This window comes from Haliotis cracherodii, unplaced genomic scaffold (genome assembly GCF_022045235.1).
Source record: "Haliotis cracherodii isolate W230 unplaced genomic scaffold, xgHalCrac1.p SCAF_5, whole genome shotgun sequence".
Classification (NCBI taxonomy): Eukaryota; Metazoa; Mollusca; class Gastropoda; order Lepetellida; family Haliotidae; genus Haliotis; species Haliotis cracherodii.
In genome coordinates, this window is record NW_027266308.1 from 62933739 (window position 1) to 62949802 (window position 16064).

The window sequence follows — 16064 nt, forward strand, 5'->3', positions numbered from 1 at the left end:
TAAGTCTTGTGGTAAGGTATGGGAGTTGCCATCACCTTAGCACTACTACTGTCGTAAGTCTTGTGGTAAGGTATGGGAGTTGCCATCACCTTAGCACTACTACTGTCGTAAGTCTTGTGGTAAGGTATGGGAGTTGCCATCACCCTAGCACTACTACTGTCGTAAGTCTTGTGGTAAGGTATGGGAGTTGCCATCACCTTAGCACTACTACTGTCGTAAGTCTTGTGGTAAGGTATGGGAGTTGCCATCACCCTAGCACTACTACTGTCGTAAGTCTTGTGGTAAGGTTTGGGAGTTGCCATCACCCTAGCACTACTACTGTCGTAAGTCTTGTGGTAAGGTATGGGAGTTGCCATCACCTTAGCACTACTACTGTCGTAAGTCTTGTGGTAAGGTATGGGAGTTGCCATCACCTTAGCACTACTACTGTCGTAAGTCTTGTGGTAAGGTATGGGAGTTGCCATCACCCTAGCACTACTACTGTCGTAAGTCTTGTGGTAAGGTATGGGAGTTGCCATCACCTTAGCACTACTACTGTCATAAGTCTTGTGGTAAGGTTTGGGAGTTGCCATCACCTTAGCACTACTACTGTCGTAAGTCTTGTGGTAAGGTATGGGAGTTGCCATCACCTTAGCACTACTACTGTCGTAAGTCTTGTGGTAAGGTATGGGAGTTGCCATCACCCTAGCACTACTACTGTCGTAAGTCTTGTGGTAAGGTATGGGAGTTGCCATCACCTTAGCACTACTACTGTCGTAAGTCTTGTGGTAAGGTATGGGAGTTGCCATCACCCTAGCACTACTACTGTCGTAAGTCTTGTGGTAAGGTTTGGGAGTTGCCATCACCCTAGCACTACTACTGTCGTAAGTCTTGTGGTAAGGTATGGGAGTTGCCATCACCTTAGCACTACTACTGTCATAAGTCTTGTGGTAAGGTATGGGAGTTGCCATCACCCTAGCACTACTACTGTCGTAAGTCTTGTGGTAAGGTATGGGAGTTGCCATCACCTTAGCAACACTACTGTCGTAAGTCTTGTGGTAAGGTATGGGAGTTGCCATCACCTTAGCACTACTGCTGTCGTAAGTCTTGTGGTAAGGTATGGGAGTTGCCATCACCTTAGCAACACTACTGTCGTAAGTCTTGTGGTAAGGTATGGGAGTTGCCATCACCCTAGCACTACTACTGTCATAAGTCTTGTGGTAAGGTATGGGAGTTGCCATCACCTTAGCACTACTACTGTCGTAAGTCTTGTAGTAAGGTTTGGGAGTTGCCATCACCTTAGCACTACTACTGTCGTAAGTCTTGTGGTAAGGTATGGGAGTTGCCATCACCTTAGCACTACTACTGTCGTAAGTCTTGTGGTAAGGTATGGGAGTTGCCATCACCTTAGCACTACTACTGTCGTAAGTCTTGTGGTAAGGTATGGGAGTTGCCATCACCCTAGCACTACTACTGTCGTAAGTCTTGTGGTAAGGTATGGGAGTTATGATCACCTTAGTGCTGAGATCACTTTGTGCAACAGCACCCAGAAACAATTAGACCACATGGTTTATCTTGTTCAGACTAAATCATTAGGTCACCATTATGATAATTATGTAGCTGGAGTCTGACTGTTGCATTGAATAACATAAACAATCAGTATGTAGGTGTGTAACCTATTACCTATTTTCTCCATTACCCTTCATTCCTAAATTGACCTTCACCTTATACCTGAAGGGTAAATATCAAGGTCGTTTGACCAAGGGAATATACAAGTACTTTGTTGAAATCTTGGATGATGCCCACTGTATCATTTCCGTTGTTTGACCTTGACCCAGAATCTGAAGGACAAGGAGATGGTGGATGAGGATGAGTACCGAGAGCTGCTTCACTTCGGAGGGAGCGAGGAGGAAGAGGCGGTATGGACTGAACATGGTTATGAGGCAGACACAGAAACCACCATGCACACTGACTGGAAGAAAAGTAAGACTCACTCCTGTACGTCCTCAATGCCGTGGTATAACTGATCAAAGCGGCATTAGACCCAACTCACTCACCCACTCCTCTATGTCCTCCAGGTCTGCAGACAAGCCACGACAACCGTCTGAAGCATGCAGACACCATCTGCTTCCCGTCCGTGTTCCGACTATTCGTGGAGCTGGCCATCACTGCTTATAACTCTGCCGCCGTCAGCAAGGTGGTGTTGTCCGTGTTGTTACGGCTGCTGCAGATGCTGCGTAGTAGTCCCCCTGCTGTTTTGGGGGTGTGTTCAGAGGTAATCTTGGCTCCAATATTTGGTATCTGGCTGCAACATTGTTTAACAGTGTTTATGAGAAATGCGAATTTATTCAATGCAACATATTCAACATTTCTGTTCCAAGATGGTAATGCCAACCATTACGACTTTGGTGGAATAGTTACAAATTTGAGTCTAAAGTTACTCTTTTATGCTTGTCCTCCTCATTTTCATCACATGTTTACATGCATAAAATATCACAGTGAGCTAAATTGTTAATACACCAGTGATATGCAGCGTTCTGCAACAAGACTATGCTAACCATGAAAGCCATGCTCAAGTGCACACAGTGTTAAGATATTCATTACTCAGTGATATAAAGTTAGTGATTGGTGGTTATGGTTAGACGGACTCAAGTCATATTATCGATCAGATATTGCGGATGAAGACAGGGACGTGATGGTACTGTACACATTACCTTGTTTCATGTGGAGTTACTCTTTTTGACCCCACTGATTACTCCAGTGCTTCAATAAGGTTGGTATCTCTGTCTGACGACGATGTGAGACGTTGTGTTTGTTTGTTACAGGGTATCCTGGAGGTTCTGCTGGACGGCTTCAAGGACATCCTGACGAAATCCATTGTTGACCAACAAGGTACTGAAAACAGGTCAATGTTAAAGTATGGAGTTGCCCGAGATCCTTCTGTGGACCAAGTCTCAGGTCCAGATGGAGGGGTCCAGGTGATCCAGACATCCCTTCAAATTATCTTGTCTAAAACTTGCAAATCATTTACCATGCAAAATGAAAATTTTGTTTTAGTTTCTTTTTCAAATTTTCTGTCCTTGAACTTATAGAAGTCACAGAGTGCCAATATTCGTTCTCAGATACATAATGAATTGTTTGATACTTAGAAGTTGACGGATGACAATGGAGACACGTTATGGATAACAATTTTTTTATTTGCTGTAAAGGCGACATTTGGTATAGATCCTTATACCATTGTCAGGTTGTTTGAGAGTTAAATAAAGAAGTTGTTATCCATAAAATTGTGTCTACTTTGCAGATATATAATGTCTTCATATACACCCACAGGTATACACTTACAATGATCTGTTCGATTTGTGTTTGTTGACATGGACTGTCTGGAGTGTTTGTTAACATGTACTGTCTGGAGTGTTTGTTGACACGGACTGTCTGGAGTGTTTGTTGACATGGACTGTCTGGAGTATTTGTTGACATGGACTGTCTGGAGTGTTTGATGACATGGACTGTCTGGAGTGTTTGTTGACATGGACTGTCTGGAGTGTTTGTTGACATGGACTGTCTGAAGTATTTGTTGACATGGACTGTCTGAAGTATTTGTTGACATGGACTGTCTGGAGTATTTGTTGACATGGACTGTCTGAAGTATTTGTTGACATGGACTGTCTGAAGTATTTGTTGACATGGACTGTCTGAAGTGTTTGTTGACATGGACTGTCTGGAGTGTTTGTTGATATGGACTGTCTGGAGTGTTTGTTGACATGGACTGTCTGGAGTATTTGTTGACATGGACTGTCCAAAGTATTTGTTGACATGGACTGTCTGGAGTGTTTGATGACATGGACTGTCTGGAGTGTTTGTTGATATAGACTGTCTGGAGTGTTTGTTGACATGGACTGTCTGAAGTGTTTGTTGACATGGACTGTCTGGAGTGTTTGTTGATATGGAGTCTGAAGTGTTTGTTAACATGGACTGTCAGGAGTGTGTGTTGACATGGACTGTCTAAAGTTGATTGTTCCACTCTCTGAATCCAGAGCTGGCCCTTCGAGAGATTCTGCTATCTCTGATCCAACTTCTTGCGCAGACAGAAATAGCAGCCAATGAATTGCGACTGTACATCCGCCTGTTCCTCGTCGAGGGATTCCCAGTGGTGAGTACAGAACCAGAGCCATCTTGTCTTTTGTCCTCCTTCAGGCTTAATCTACATAAGCCTTTACATGTTTATCAATTTTTGAGGACCTTAATTGTTCCAAGTTTATTAAAAAGGGGGGTCTTTTACAAACTTAACATAATCATTCCTCCCATGTTTGTTTGTATTTGAATGAGAAAGCCCCAGTGAAGATGTGGGTCGCAATTGGTCTTCTTGAGTTGTACGAGGCGACTTACGGGACCGGGTGATGAGGCTTGCTGACCTGGTAGATGCGTGTCATCATATCCCAATTGGTTAGATCAATGTTCATGATGTCAATCACTTGACTGTCTGGTCCAGACTCGGTTATTTACAGACTTCCATCGTGTAGCTGGAATATTGCTGAGTGTGGCGTTAAATGCAACAAAGAGTTAACTACTTGAATGAGAATACTACCTTGATGCAGTTGATGTTTCCTCCCTGCAGGACTCCATCTTGTCCACCCTGATGAGTGTCGTGGAGAACTCCCAGGTGGAGCCGTGCTACACTGTTACCTTCCCCACATCCCGTACTCAGCAACCAGCTCCTCCAGACACAGGTCAGACATTTGTACAGGAAGTCAAGATCCTTCATTAGCAACAGTTCTGTGTATTCTTCTACCTGTAGTTTGTACTGACTACCTTGGGAAAAAGACACGTTTATGTCGAATGTTAACTTGCTATAGGTATATGTTTATTGTAATAATTTGAATAAAACAGAAATTACTCTTTCGTTAAGTCAGTTCCTATTTCAGAAATGTTAGTTTTATTATTAGTAGTAACTTGGTGAATCCATTTCATTGTCGTGTGTATCTTTTTAAACCCAGCAGTTCAATTCTTGTTTTTCCTAGTTCCAAATTGGGCCATTGCTGATTTTCCCTTTAGTCTTCAATTAGAGTTATCTTTCCTTGTTTGAATTAAATAACAGTGAAACATAAAAACAGCTCTCCCGAATGCACCCCTGGTCTGGGGGCATGTGCGCTGGAAGCACCTGACCAAGCCGGTGTACTCGTCACTCTCTCATTTTCGTGCCAACTGTGGTTGGGTGCATTCGGTGAGCTGTTTCTCTGTTCTCGGGGAACACAGTTCAGGAAGTTTCAACTACCTTTCAGAAATGAGTTGAGATAAGCAATTAGTATGACACAGGATAAGTATAAATGATATTTTTATTCTAAAAAATACATTTAAAGAAAATAATTTTAAACAAATTTAATCACCTTGTGATAATGTCTGGAATTGTTGAGAAACATTATTATTCAACATTAATGAATGACATTATTTCAGAAGAATCAGAAGACCCCTTCCCCCAGTATGTGTGGTCTAAGACAGCCATGCAGTGTGACATCAAGGACTCGATTACTTGGCCGCCTGTCACCAATGGCTTCAGTGTGTCATGGTGGATGAACGTAGCAGACGTCACAGACGACCCTCTCATGCACCTCCCAAAGTTGAGAAAGGATCATTCATCATCACTTGTCTTCAATTCCATCAATTTCAGTGAGTAGCAGAAACCATGGTCAGCCTTGAATCAAACATTTTTTCTTCGTTATCATGATAATCTTGGTTTTAATACTCGAACAAATATAAAGCTGTAAGAAGAAGAATTTCTAAATTCAATAAGCACATTTTGTTTGACTTTTGCACAATGAAGGTAGACTCATCTGTACACTCAAGCTCCTTCCCAGCATGTGACAACTTCGTTACACTCTCGGTAACATCGCTGTCATCAGTGTGGGAGCGTCCGTCACATGCCTTTGTTTATGTCTTTGGGAATGGCATCATAGAGAATCTTGGAAAGGTTTATGTAACCTTATTTCCCAGAAGAACTTCTTGTTTGTTTGATCAGATTGGTCTGAGATTGCAGACAAATGGAAAATCACCCTATTTAACACTTACATTCTTACTATGCCAATTACATGTAATTGAAATGAAATAGAAATTCAAATTAACAAAGAAAGAAAGTAATTTAGCTAGGGTAAGAGTAGTGGTAGTAGCCACCTATTCCAGTGGGGAGCTTTGGCGGGTGGCTGCGATAGCATAGAGAACTCCGTGAACGGGCTATCGCTGTGAGGAGCTTGCTGTAAACCAAGAAAAACTTGATCCCTCAAGACTATATTGAACTGCGTGTATAGAAAATGATGTTGGTAATGTATTTGTAGACGGGGAGTGCAAGTCTGAGGGTTCCCAGAAGAACCTGTCCAACTACCCGGTGTGCGAGTGCCTGCATGTACTTTCTGTGGGCAATGTGGAGAAGATGTTTGAAGTGTGGATCGATGTCAGGACCAGATCATTTGTATTCAGGTAATGTGAAGTTGGTGATCTTTGTCTGATGTGATTAGGATGTGATGTATGTTGTAATTATTACATTGTTGTATATTTGAGTAGTGGGTGGCCTTGTGGGTAAATCATTTGCTCTTCTGACTGAAGGTCTGGGTTTGAATCCCACCTGGCTACAATGTGTAAAGCATGTTCATGGTTTGAATGCTGCTAATTCATTAACTCACTCACTCTTGCACTGGGCATTAAGGGGCTAAAACAAAATCTGGTCGCCTTGGAGTCAGTTTACTGTGTCTGAGTGGGGTATCCATGTTAAACTACAGCATGGTTTCTCAGTGGACAATAAAACCGGTATTAGTCTCGACTAGTACAAGCAGCTATACACAATGTTAAACAATGTTAAATGGCATGTTAAACCCATTTCACCAGACCTGGCTCATTCCTGTTTGTTTTACCCAGGATAACAAGTGGCTCAGTCGAAACCGAAGTGATGAAGGAGTCGAGTTCTGACGGAGTTATTTCCCCTGGCATGTGGCATCACTTGGTTGTTTCCTATGAAGAGAAACTGAATGGAAGCACCCTTGTAGGGAAGGTAATCAACATGACTATATCTGCTGTAGAAAATAGATTTCGGTAAAAGATTATGAAGCGCTATCATGTTTGTGTTACAGGAATGTAGTATATAAGAAATAAATTACAAGTGGGAGTTGTTTTTTGTACAATAAAACACTTCAGGGAGAATAAACCATGAGGGGCTCAGCCCCCAGTTGTTTATTCTCTCTGTAGTGTTTTATTGTATGATAAACAACTCCCACTTGTAATTTATTTCTTATATGAGATATCAACATTATGTACAGCCTCTTTAAGGATGTTGATAAAATGTACAAGCTTTAAACATATTTACCCAAATTTTAACAATGATGACTCCCTGAATAGAATCTGAACTCGGAAATGTCGCACAAGTCCATTTTATGAACAGGTGGGTTTAGTTTGTTGTTTCCTGCATATTCTCAAATTCTCACGCCGATTATCTGAACCTTCTCTCCTAATACAGATTGTCATATCTCTCCCACTTTTAAATGTGATGCTTCTCTTGATGCTGTATTGATACATCAGAATATCGATACAAATATATATTGCGCACATTGAAATATTTTTAATGTTTGAGGCATTTTGTAAGAAAATACTTTGTGCTATGTCATTGAGGTACAAGTACAAAGTACAATGTCTTGTTAAGATATATATATATGTATATATATATATATATATATAGCTAAGAAATGGAATGGATAAAGTAAAGATTTCTTGTGTAACGTGCGTAATATTTTTCATTTGACAAATACGTGACAGCACTAAATTACTTTTTACTCCTGTCTAGCATTAGGTCATGCATGTTTCATTTATGACGTTCAATTGATATCACGACATCATGGGATTGTTTCAGACCCTGCTTGTAATCGATGGCTGCATGTCAAGGGAGATAATTCTGGATTACCCGGCCAACATCTCACGGAAGCCGACGTTGTCCCAGCCAATGCTGCTGGTGGGGCACGTGAAGGAGATGCCTGCGGACATGGGACATTGGCGCCTGGGCAACATGATGGTCTTCAAGACTGCCAGCCTCAGTCGGGAGTGGTGGTTCCACCACTACAGCCTCGGCCCAAATCTGACTTCGGTCAGTAAATGTGACTGCACAGACATGAACTCCATCTATGTCCCGTACCTCACCAAGGACGTCCTGTGTCAGGCTGATCTCTCGCTGGATGTCCTGGTTGGAGCAACTACGTTGTCGGACATGGAGAAGGCAAGGGTAAGGAGGCTGAGGTTCATCATGTTTTGTTGCCATGGTTACGGAGATGTATAACTGCTGATAAGAATTGGTGTTCTGTTTAACATGACTGTGTGTCATGACCTATTTAAGAAATAATATATTCTCTCTATTATTCTCTGAACATTCTGTAAGCATTAAATATCTATTTTTAGTGTGAGCTCTGGGTTACCATTGTATATTCAGAATATTGCCTATTTTCCACTTGTCCTCTCACTGTAGACGTCGGCTGTTCTGACATACTCCGCTCAAACACCAACCTGCCTGAGCCAGTACTGCTTCAACAGCCTGCATGAGATGCTGACAAATTTCGGACTCGTGCACCCAACAGCATCCCAGGATCCTCTGCTCTTCCAGAACCCAACCACCCTCAAGTGGACAGAGCTCGGCCGCATCCAGAACCAATCTCACCAGACACTGGAGAAGGCTGTTGAGCAGGTTGGAGGCGTCCAGACATTTGTCTTCATGGTGGCAAAGGTACTGACAGGGAGGAAATGGAACATAAATTACATATTTCATTGTACAGGGAATAGTAACATCGTCAATCTTTCTCCCAATGGCATGCCCCTTGAAGTGTCTGTTCCTAAAAGAAGGAAATGCATAATATTATTTTCATTTTGATTTTTTCTCAGCCTCAGATTTAGGTTATGGATTCTTTCATATTGCTGTAGTTAATATGTTATGCCATGTCTGTCAGGCATTTACATTTGATGGTCACTTTGATATCACGATATCATGGGATTGCTTCCGCCCTGCTTGTAATTGATGGCCGCACCACTCAAAATAAGTATAGGACCCCTCGAATCTTTCATATTTCTATAGTTAATCTTCCTGCTATGACAGATTAACTATAGTTATATGAAAGAATTGGATGGTCCTTAAGCTATTTTAGTTGTTTATTTTGACATGAGACTTATATGTTGTGATGTCAACACACTTTTTCAACCTCAAGCTGTGAAATACCAAACTACATGGCTTTCGGGAAATACAAGTGAAATAGGTTATGGTAATTAAAAAATAGGATTTCTTTTGCTGTTGTATACAAATTCAACATTACTGCAACTGATATTGTCCTCTGTTAGATCTACGAGGGTTGTAAGGATGTGAGCGACCCAGCGGAGCAGCGCCAGGTTGAGAAGCTGCAGAGTAAGATCCTCCGACTCTTGTTCAGCCTCGTCCACCATCTGCCGCAGATGGCCCTCGAATTCCACAACATCCAGGGCTACGCCATGTTGCGCAAGGTCCTCATCACCTCCAGGAGCATTGTGGGATACGAAGTCCTCAAGGTTAGACTGCTTGCTGTATGATAGCTCGGGCTGTAGGTTAGACTTGTTGCTGTATATAAGCTTGGACTTTTGAATAAGGTGTTACGTAGATTGGATGAATATTTGTTTCGACTATTTCCAGTGTGATGTAATATTTTGACTCGCTCACGCAATCGGTATAATATATTAGGGTCAATCGTACACAGGAGTAAACACGATGAATATAGTGTCAAAAAGCCCACAGTTATTTTGTTAGTATAGTGGTTATGTAACATATTGATGAATAAACACATAGTCATTCCAAACAGATTTTCCCTTGTCTTTACTCATCCTTGTGTTAATTTGGGCTCTTATAACATGAGATATGGTATTCATTGAACGTAGTCTGATGTTGGTGATGTGTACTGTTGTAGGCACTGCTGGATTCGTGTACATCCGAGTCGCTGTTCCGACCCGATGCCTCCGCTTGCATTCCTATACTGCGTCTCGGAACTGAGGCCGTCGTGCATGACATCTCCATCCTACAGCAACTACTGCTGTCGTGGCGTGTCTGGGAGAAGGCCGAGGAAGGGGTGATGGAACTTCTCTTCCAGTCTCTGCAGACACTGATACGTCCAGACCATCAACACCGGGATGTCAACATTAAGCAGTTCCGCGCAGGGGGAATTATGAACAAAATATTCTATATTTATCTGGTACGTTGGCACAGTTTTTGATGTTCCGGTGAAGGTTTTGAGGATACTTTCCTGAAAGTAGTCAAGTTCTCTCCATATGGTTGCTGGTGTAGAATTAATCCTGACCACATCCTTCAGTGATGTCAGTCGATGGTCCTGTGCACAGCGCACAGGTCACAAATCAGGTGAAGTTAAGCACCGTTGGTCGTGGAGAAACCTTGGATGGGTGACCCTTGTTTGACAGGCTGACCCCTGAGAGTTTCTTGGGCTTTAGTCCTGACCCACACTGAAGCGCATGCACATGACTTTGTTCGAAATGTGCTTCTGTTCATCCAGCAGTGAATGGGTACCTGGCAGGATGAGATGGCAATGTGGTTGTTAACCTAGCACCGCACAGGCAGTTGGTTTCTATACTTCCTAGGGAGCTGAGAATGATGTTTGAGTGCACACGGATCCATTGACTGGGGTAATAATAGTGTAGTGCTTTGTGCATGCCTCTTTAGTGTGGAAATAGCACAATAAAAATAGGTCTATTATCATCATCATCATCATCATCATCATCATCATCATCATTAGTAGTAGTAGTACACTGACTCGTTCAAATTGATCAATGAAAAGTATCACAAGCCATGAATATTTCAGGAACGCATCCAGGAAGGCCTGCCGTCAATGACTCCAGTCGTTGGACAAGCTGTGTCTGCCATAGTAGAGGGCATGCTGGGATTTCCTCCAGACCCAGTCATGCTTGTAGCGGTCACTGACTTCCTGTTGCTGGTCCACCCTGCGGCCAGCACGTTCGTCGTTCACGCCACGTCCAGTCACTTCCTGCGGTGCTGGTGGGGTACGTAGACATCAGGAACAGATACCAGACAGCCAGAATAATTTCATCATTCAGTGCATCATCTGTCTGAAGACCTTGGTTTCTAGTTACTATTGTTGATATTGCTGTTGATATCAGTTAATTTTAAGAATCCTAAATTGGCTTCCTTTCTGTAGTCAAATATATGTAGTTTGGTACTGTATCTGGTCTAAACATTGCCTGTTTCTGACTGTAGCGAACACGTCTGCCAAGTCAACACCTGTTACAAAAGTCACTGTGCGTAGCCGATCTGTGAAGAAGTCTGTATCGGGGTCAGAAGGTCAGAGCGAGGATGCAAGGTCAAGGACAGATGAGGGTAGCAGCAATGCCGGTAAGCATTTGTTGATGCTTCCATTAGGACAGATGTGGTGTTTTGTGGGGTGTGAAATTGTAGCCAAAGGATTCATAATCAACTTGAATTCTTTCAATTTATGGTTTAAATTGTTGGCCTTTGAAATTTTATGTTCACATGGTGATATGAATTTCACAAATTCTATCCTTCCCAGAATCACTAGGTGACCAGGAGGGTTCAGCGCTCAGGGAGTCTGAGTCTTCTCATGGGAAGGAGGACCTACCTGTTCCCCCCTCGCCAAACCTCAGCACATCCGAGTCCACCGATTTCCCCCCATTACATCCCAGCCCGTCCATCAGGTCCACGCCAGGCTTCTCACACTCCCAGAGTGGGGATGAGAGCTTGCGGGGGCAGGAACGAGAAAGGACACACACCCTGAAGGAAGCCTCTGTCACTGACACCGAGTCCACCAGCTCAGACAGTAGAGGAGGGAATGGGTACGAGGGCAGTGAGGAATCGGAAAGGCAAGGGGAGATAACTGGCACTGGTCAAAAGGCTGTGAGTAAAGATTATGAGGGCTCCGCTGTCAGTGATGAGAGCCAGCAGACGTCGTCTCTGTTGTCGGCTGCGGAGGGGGAGAAGGATGAGGATGAGGAGGATGGTCACATGGAGTTTGATGAAGACGAGAAGGACATGGGAGACCGAGATGTGGGACTGGTCACCCTCTGTGCTAGTGAGTAGATTCATAGAGGTCCATCTGTCCCAGATATCAATGATTGCACAAATCTGCTGATGGGTATATTTGATGAATATTCTTGTATTTTAAAAAAGGTTTTGAGGAATAGCTTTTATGAAAAGCTGTTGCCATTTCCATGGATGTGATATGGTACAAGTCAAAAGGACTTACCTGACATTGAATTTGTCTATCGGAAGTAGGTGATGTTTGAAATAATAACTAGTGTCAGTTGCCCTCAGCTTCCTGACCTTGGCAGTGTGTAGAGAGATGTCATTTCCTCAACTTTTTTATCCTTTGTAAGTGAGTGCCTTTTTCAGCAATATGCCTGCAATATGACAGTGGGACACACCCAAAATGGGCTTTACACATTGTACCCATGAGGGGAATCAAACCAGGTCTTGATAAGCGAATACCCCACCACCCCATATCCTGTGTGATGTTCAGCCTATGGCAGGCCTACCCTGTAGCTGGGTGGGGATCACCTGTGCCATGTTCCTCTATTGTGGTTGTTGTGGTGCACTTCCATCTTGCTTGTCTCCAGACCTGCTCAACTACCTGTGTGACTTGATGGGGAGACTGCCTGAGAGTTCGGCAGACAGGGTGTATGACAAGGTGCTCAACTCCGGCAGCCTCATCGTCCTGGCCCAGAACAGCTCCCCGCAGATCCGAGAAGCCGTCATTAGGGTATGTGTCTCATGCAGACTTGTATAATGTATGAAGTTGGAACTTATTTTGTTCAATGAACTGGGGTCCTAACTTTGTCCTGGTTGGGTTAGGTGGGTCAGGTCCTAACTTTGTCATGGCTGGAGTTAGGTGGGTCAGGTCCTAACTTTATCATGGCTGTAGTTAGATGGGTCAGGTGGGTGGGGTGCATGGTAACTAGTGTCCGAGTGCCCTTGTAACTCACTCATGCATGATGTCTGTGTTTCAGCTGATCGGGATGTACACTGTGATGGCTCCCCAGCAGCACCTGGAGAACTTCCTCAAAATGGACGGCTTTTCTCTGTTAGCCAATCAGATCCACCAGTACCCGGCCCGGAAGGAACACATTGAAGCAGCTGTCTCCATCCTGCTGGAACAGTCGTTTACTTTTGATGATGAGTAAGTTTGTTTACACTTGAAGATGAGTAACTTTGTTTATATTTAAGTCAAGTAAGTTTGTTTACATTTGAAGACAACTTAGTTTTATTTGTGTTCAAGTCAAGTAAGTTTGTATACATTTGAAGACGAGTAAGTTTGTGTACGTTTAAGTCGAGTAAGTTTGTTTACTTTTGAAGATGAGTAAGCTTGTTTGCATTTGAAAGATGAGTAAGTTTGTTTACATTTGAAGACGAGTAAGTTTGTTTTCATTTGAAGTCAGATAACATTTGAAGATGAGTAAGTTTGTTTTAGATCACAAACACATAGGATATCTTTGGATTATGATGATTTGTCCGCCCCCAGGCGGCAGAATCATATTCCTGCTAGTGTCATAGTATCATAGTAAAGTATGTATATGTATAAGACCTAAGGAATTTAACATTTATGAGAGTATCCAATGGTCTTTGAATAAATTTCCTGTGTTTTTGAAACTGTTATGAGTTGCAGTGCAAGTTTGCTTGTTTCCAGGTTAGATGAGGAGATTATGGAGTTGTCCAGCGTGCAGCAGTCATCCGTCGTGCTGCTGCTCTCTCTGATTGAGCAGACGGCTTATGATCTGCCACTGTGCCACAACACTCTAAGTCTTCTTGAAGTGGTCAGTATATAGAATCAGGATTTGACCTTGACCTACAACACGAGGAGTCCAGGGGACCCCCAATTACTAATTTCATGGGTCCTCACAGGAAATATGAGGGTCCTGTAACATGATGACATGGTACAGTGCACCGTACTGTAAGATTTATAAGTTACTTCAATGACAGGAACTTCTTTTTATTTCAAGAATTAGGTACAAGGAACATGATAGTTCATACCTCAGGTCGTAATACAGTGATCCCTCGATATACCACTGTCATCGGGGACCAAGAAACCAACCCCGCGTTCTAGGTAAGAGCGCTGTACAGATATTCATTGCTGAGGTTCACATTACGTAATGATGGTAGTGAATGGAACAATGGTGCAATTATTTCACAGTGGCATGGGACATGTAGATCTACGTAACACTGATCGTGGACGATGATTCAAAATGCATGCGTAAAAAATAAAAATACTAAAATATATAGTTTTCCTACGTCCATTTTATATATTTGTGCGTACTGGAAGCACATTTCTGCGTCGAGTAAAAACCTGTAGATTCCCAGTGTTCATGTATTCCTGCTCTCCACACTCAGCCACTCCTTCACTTTCCTTCCGACTGTTTTGTAAGTCATTACTTCGTTCAGTTCCCATTCATTTGGTGCTTTACCTTTCAGTTACATTGCACCATAATTTTATTCTAAACACAGCACACAGCTGACATCTCAAGTTGATATTTGTCCTCTGTATCCCCGCTTTTTGGGATTCTGGGTTAGAACAGGTCCCTAGCAACCCGTGCTGGTTGTGTGAGGCGACTTAATGGTTCTTGTTGTCTTGGTTTGATGAGTTCCACAAATCATGCAGAGTAATGTAGAGTCCATTAGCAAAGCCTTAGGCACAAGCTCTACTTGCATGAGTGATCTTGCAAGATAACATTAAGCTTATGATCAATAATTTTACCATTTATAACCTTAAGATATAATATCAGTGGTAAGATAAACTAAAATTGTGGCTTCGAAAACTGGTAAAAAAAATTTCTTGTTGACCCAAGCTCTGAGAGAAAGGAAGTGCCTTGCGCTTGTGCAGTAGATCAGTTTTGATACTGCTTTCCGTGCAACTGCTCATTAGATAACTGACTGTAAAGAGGATATCTGTTGAAAATGTAAAGTTTTTTAAAGAATGAGAACAACATAAACAGAAATAATGGCTACGATGTAATAGAGGTAGGGTTCTTAGAATTATACCCATTGATTTCTATTGTTGGATATTTATCATCCCAGAATGGTTTCCACAGGAGATATCATTAGTGTATCTCCATGAAATTAAATCACAGTGCTCAGCAGACCATTTTGACTTCATCCGTTACCATGACATCACAATGAAATGACATCACTTATGCCACTGAAGCTGGTTACACTCAAAACATTTGTACTGTTTACACACTAAAAAAGTTGGAACAATGATTTTGTATGATAAAGTGAATATCACCCTAGTGTCTTTTGACATCAAATATATGGACACTTATATATGACAGATTACAATTTCTTTGCCTTGTGTTGATGTATTGATACTAAAAGGCACAGGGGTGAGGTTCTCTGTGTGTCCACCCTGGTGTTTCGTGTTTGTACCCTCTGCCTTGTTCTGCAGCTCCTGGTCCAGTGCCCCATGCTGTCTACCATCCTCCTGGAGCAGGGCTTGATGGAGGTGCTCACTAACCTCATCACCATCATCAACAGACAGAATAGCAAGTATGTTCACCGCCGCTGTCATCATCCCATGGGATAGAATGCACCCTTGCTTTGAGCTTAGGATGACTGTGTGCGATCTGGCTGTGTCATCACACTCTGACAATCACCAGCTGGATGGCCTTGTCCATTGGGTTATTTACAGGCGTCTGAGATGTAGCCGTACCTGTCATATTGCTGACTGTGGTGTCAAACAACACCCACTTGATACAGGAAAGCTGTAAGCATTTGTGCATAAAGCAGTGAAAGCAGAGGACACTAGCCAAGCTGCTTAATGTTTTTAGATTAGGATTTGTTAATGAAATACTTAAGAAATAAATCACTTGTGGTCACTGTTAATCGTACAATAAAACACTGTAGATTCTTTAAGGATGTTGATAACATGTGCAATCTTTAAAATAGTTACTTTTTATAATTATGACTCCCTGAATAGAATCTGACTTCGGAAATGTAGGATAAGTCCACTTTATTGAACAAGTGGGTTAAGATTGGTACTTCCTGCATATTCTAACAATCCTCATGTCGATGA

At 42.5% G+C, this 16064-nt stretch overlaps 1 protein-coding gene across 1 annotated transcript in view; it reads left to right on the forward strand.

Moving 5' to 3' along the window:
* The window catches only part of LOC139442382 (lysosomal-trafficking regulator-like), an 87475-nt gene that overhangs the window by 40059 nt on the left and 31352 nt on the right, over nucleotides 1-16064 (forward strand). The window contains exons 7-25 of the mRNA XM_071223183.1: nucleotides 1818-1962; nucleotides 2058-2254; nucleotides 2805-2871; nucleotides 4014-4129; nucleotides 4595-4706; nucleotides 5431-5643; nucleotides 6306-6447; nucleotides 6883-7015; nucleotides 7868-8233; nucleotides 8474-8728; nucleotides 9334-9537; nucleotides 9930-10211; nucleotides 10833-11031; nucleotides 11246-11380; nucleotides 11556-12074; nucleotides 12619-12761; nucleotides 13009-13178; nucleotides 13686-13812; nucleotides 15438-15538. Of these exons, the coding sequence (XP_071079284.1) occupies nucleotides 1818-1962; nucleotides 2058-2254; nucleotides 2805-2871; nucleotides 4014-4129; nucleotides 4595-4706; nucleotides 5431-5643; nucleotides 6306-6447; nucleotides 6883-7015; nucleotides 7868-8233; nucleotides 8474-8728; nucleotides 9334-9537; nucleotides 9930-10211; nucleotides 10833-11031; nucleotides 11246-11380; nucleotides 11556-12074; nucleotides 12619-12761; nucleotides 13009-13178; nucleotides 13686-13812; nucleotides 15438-15538 (3626 nt within the window). The remainder of the gene's footprint in view (nucleotides 1-1817; nucleotides 1963-2057; nucleotides 2255-2804; nucleotides 2872-4013; nucleotides 4130-4594; nucleotides 4707-5430; nucleotides 5644-6305; nucleotides 6448-6882; nucleotides 7016-7867; nucleotides 8234-8473; nucleotides 8729-9333; nucleotides 9538-9929; nucleotides 10212-10832; nucleotides 11032-11245; nucleotides 11381-11555; nucleotides 12075-12618; nucleotides 12762-13008; nucleotides 13179-13685; nucleotides 13813-15437; nucleotides 15539-16064) is intronic.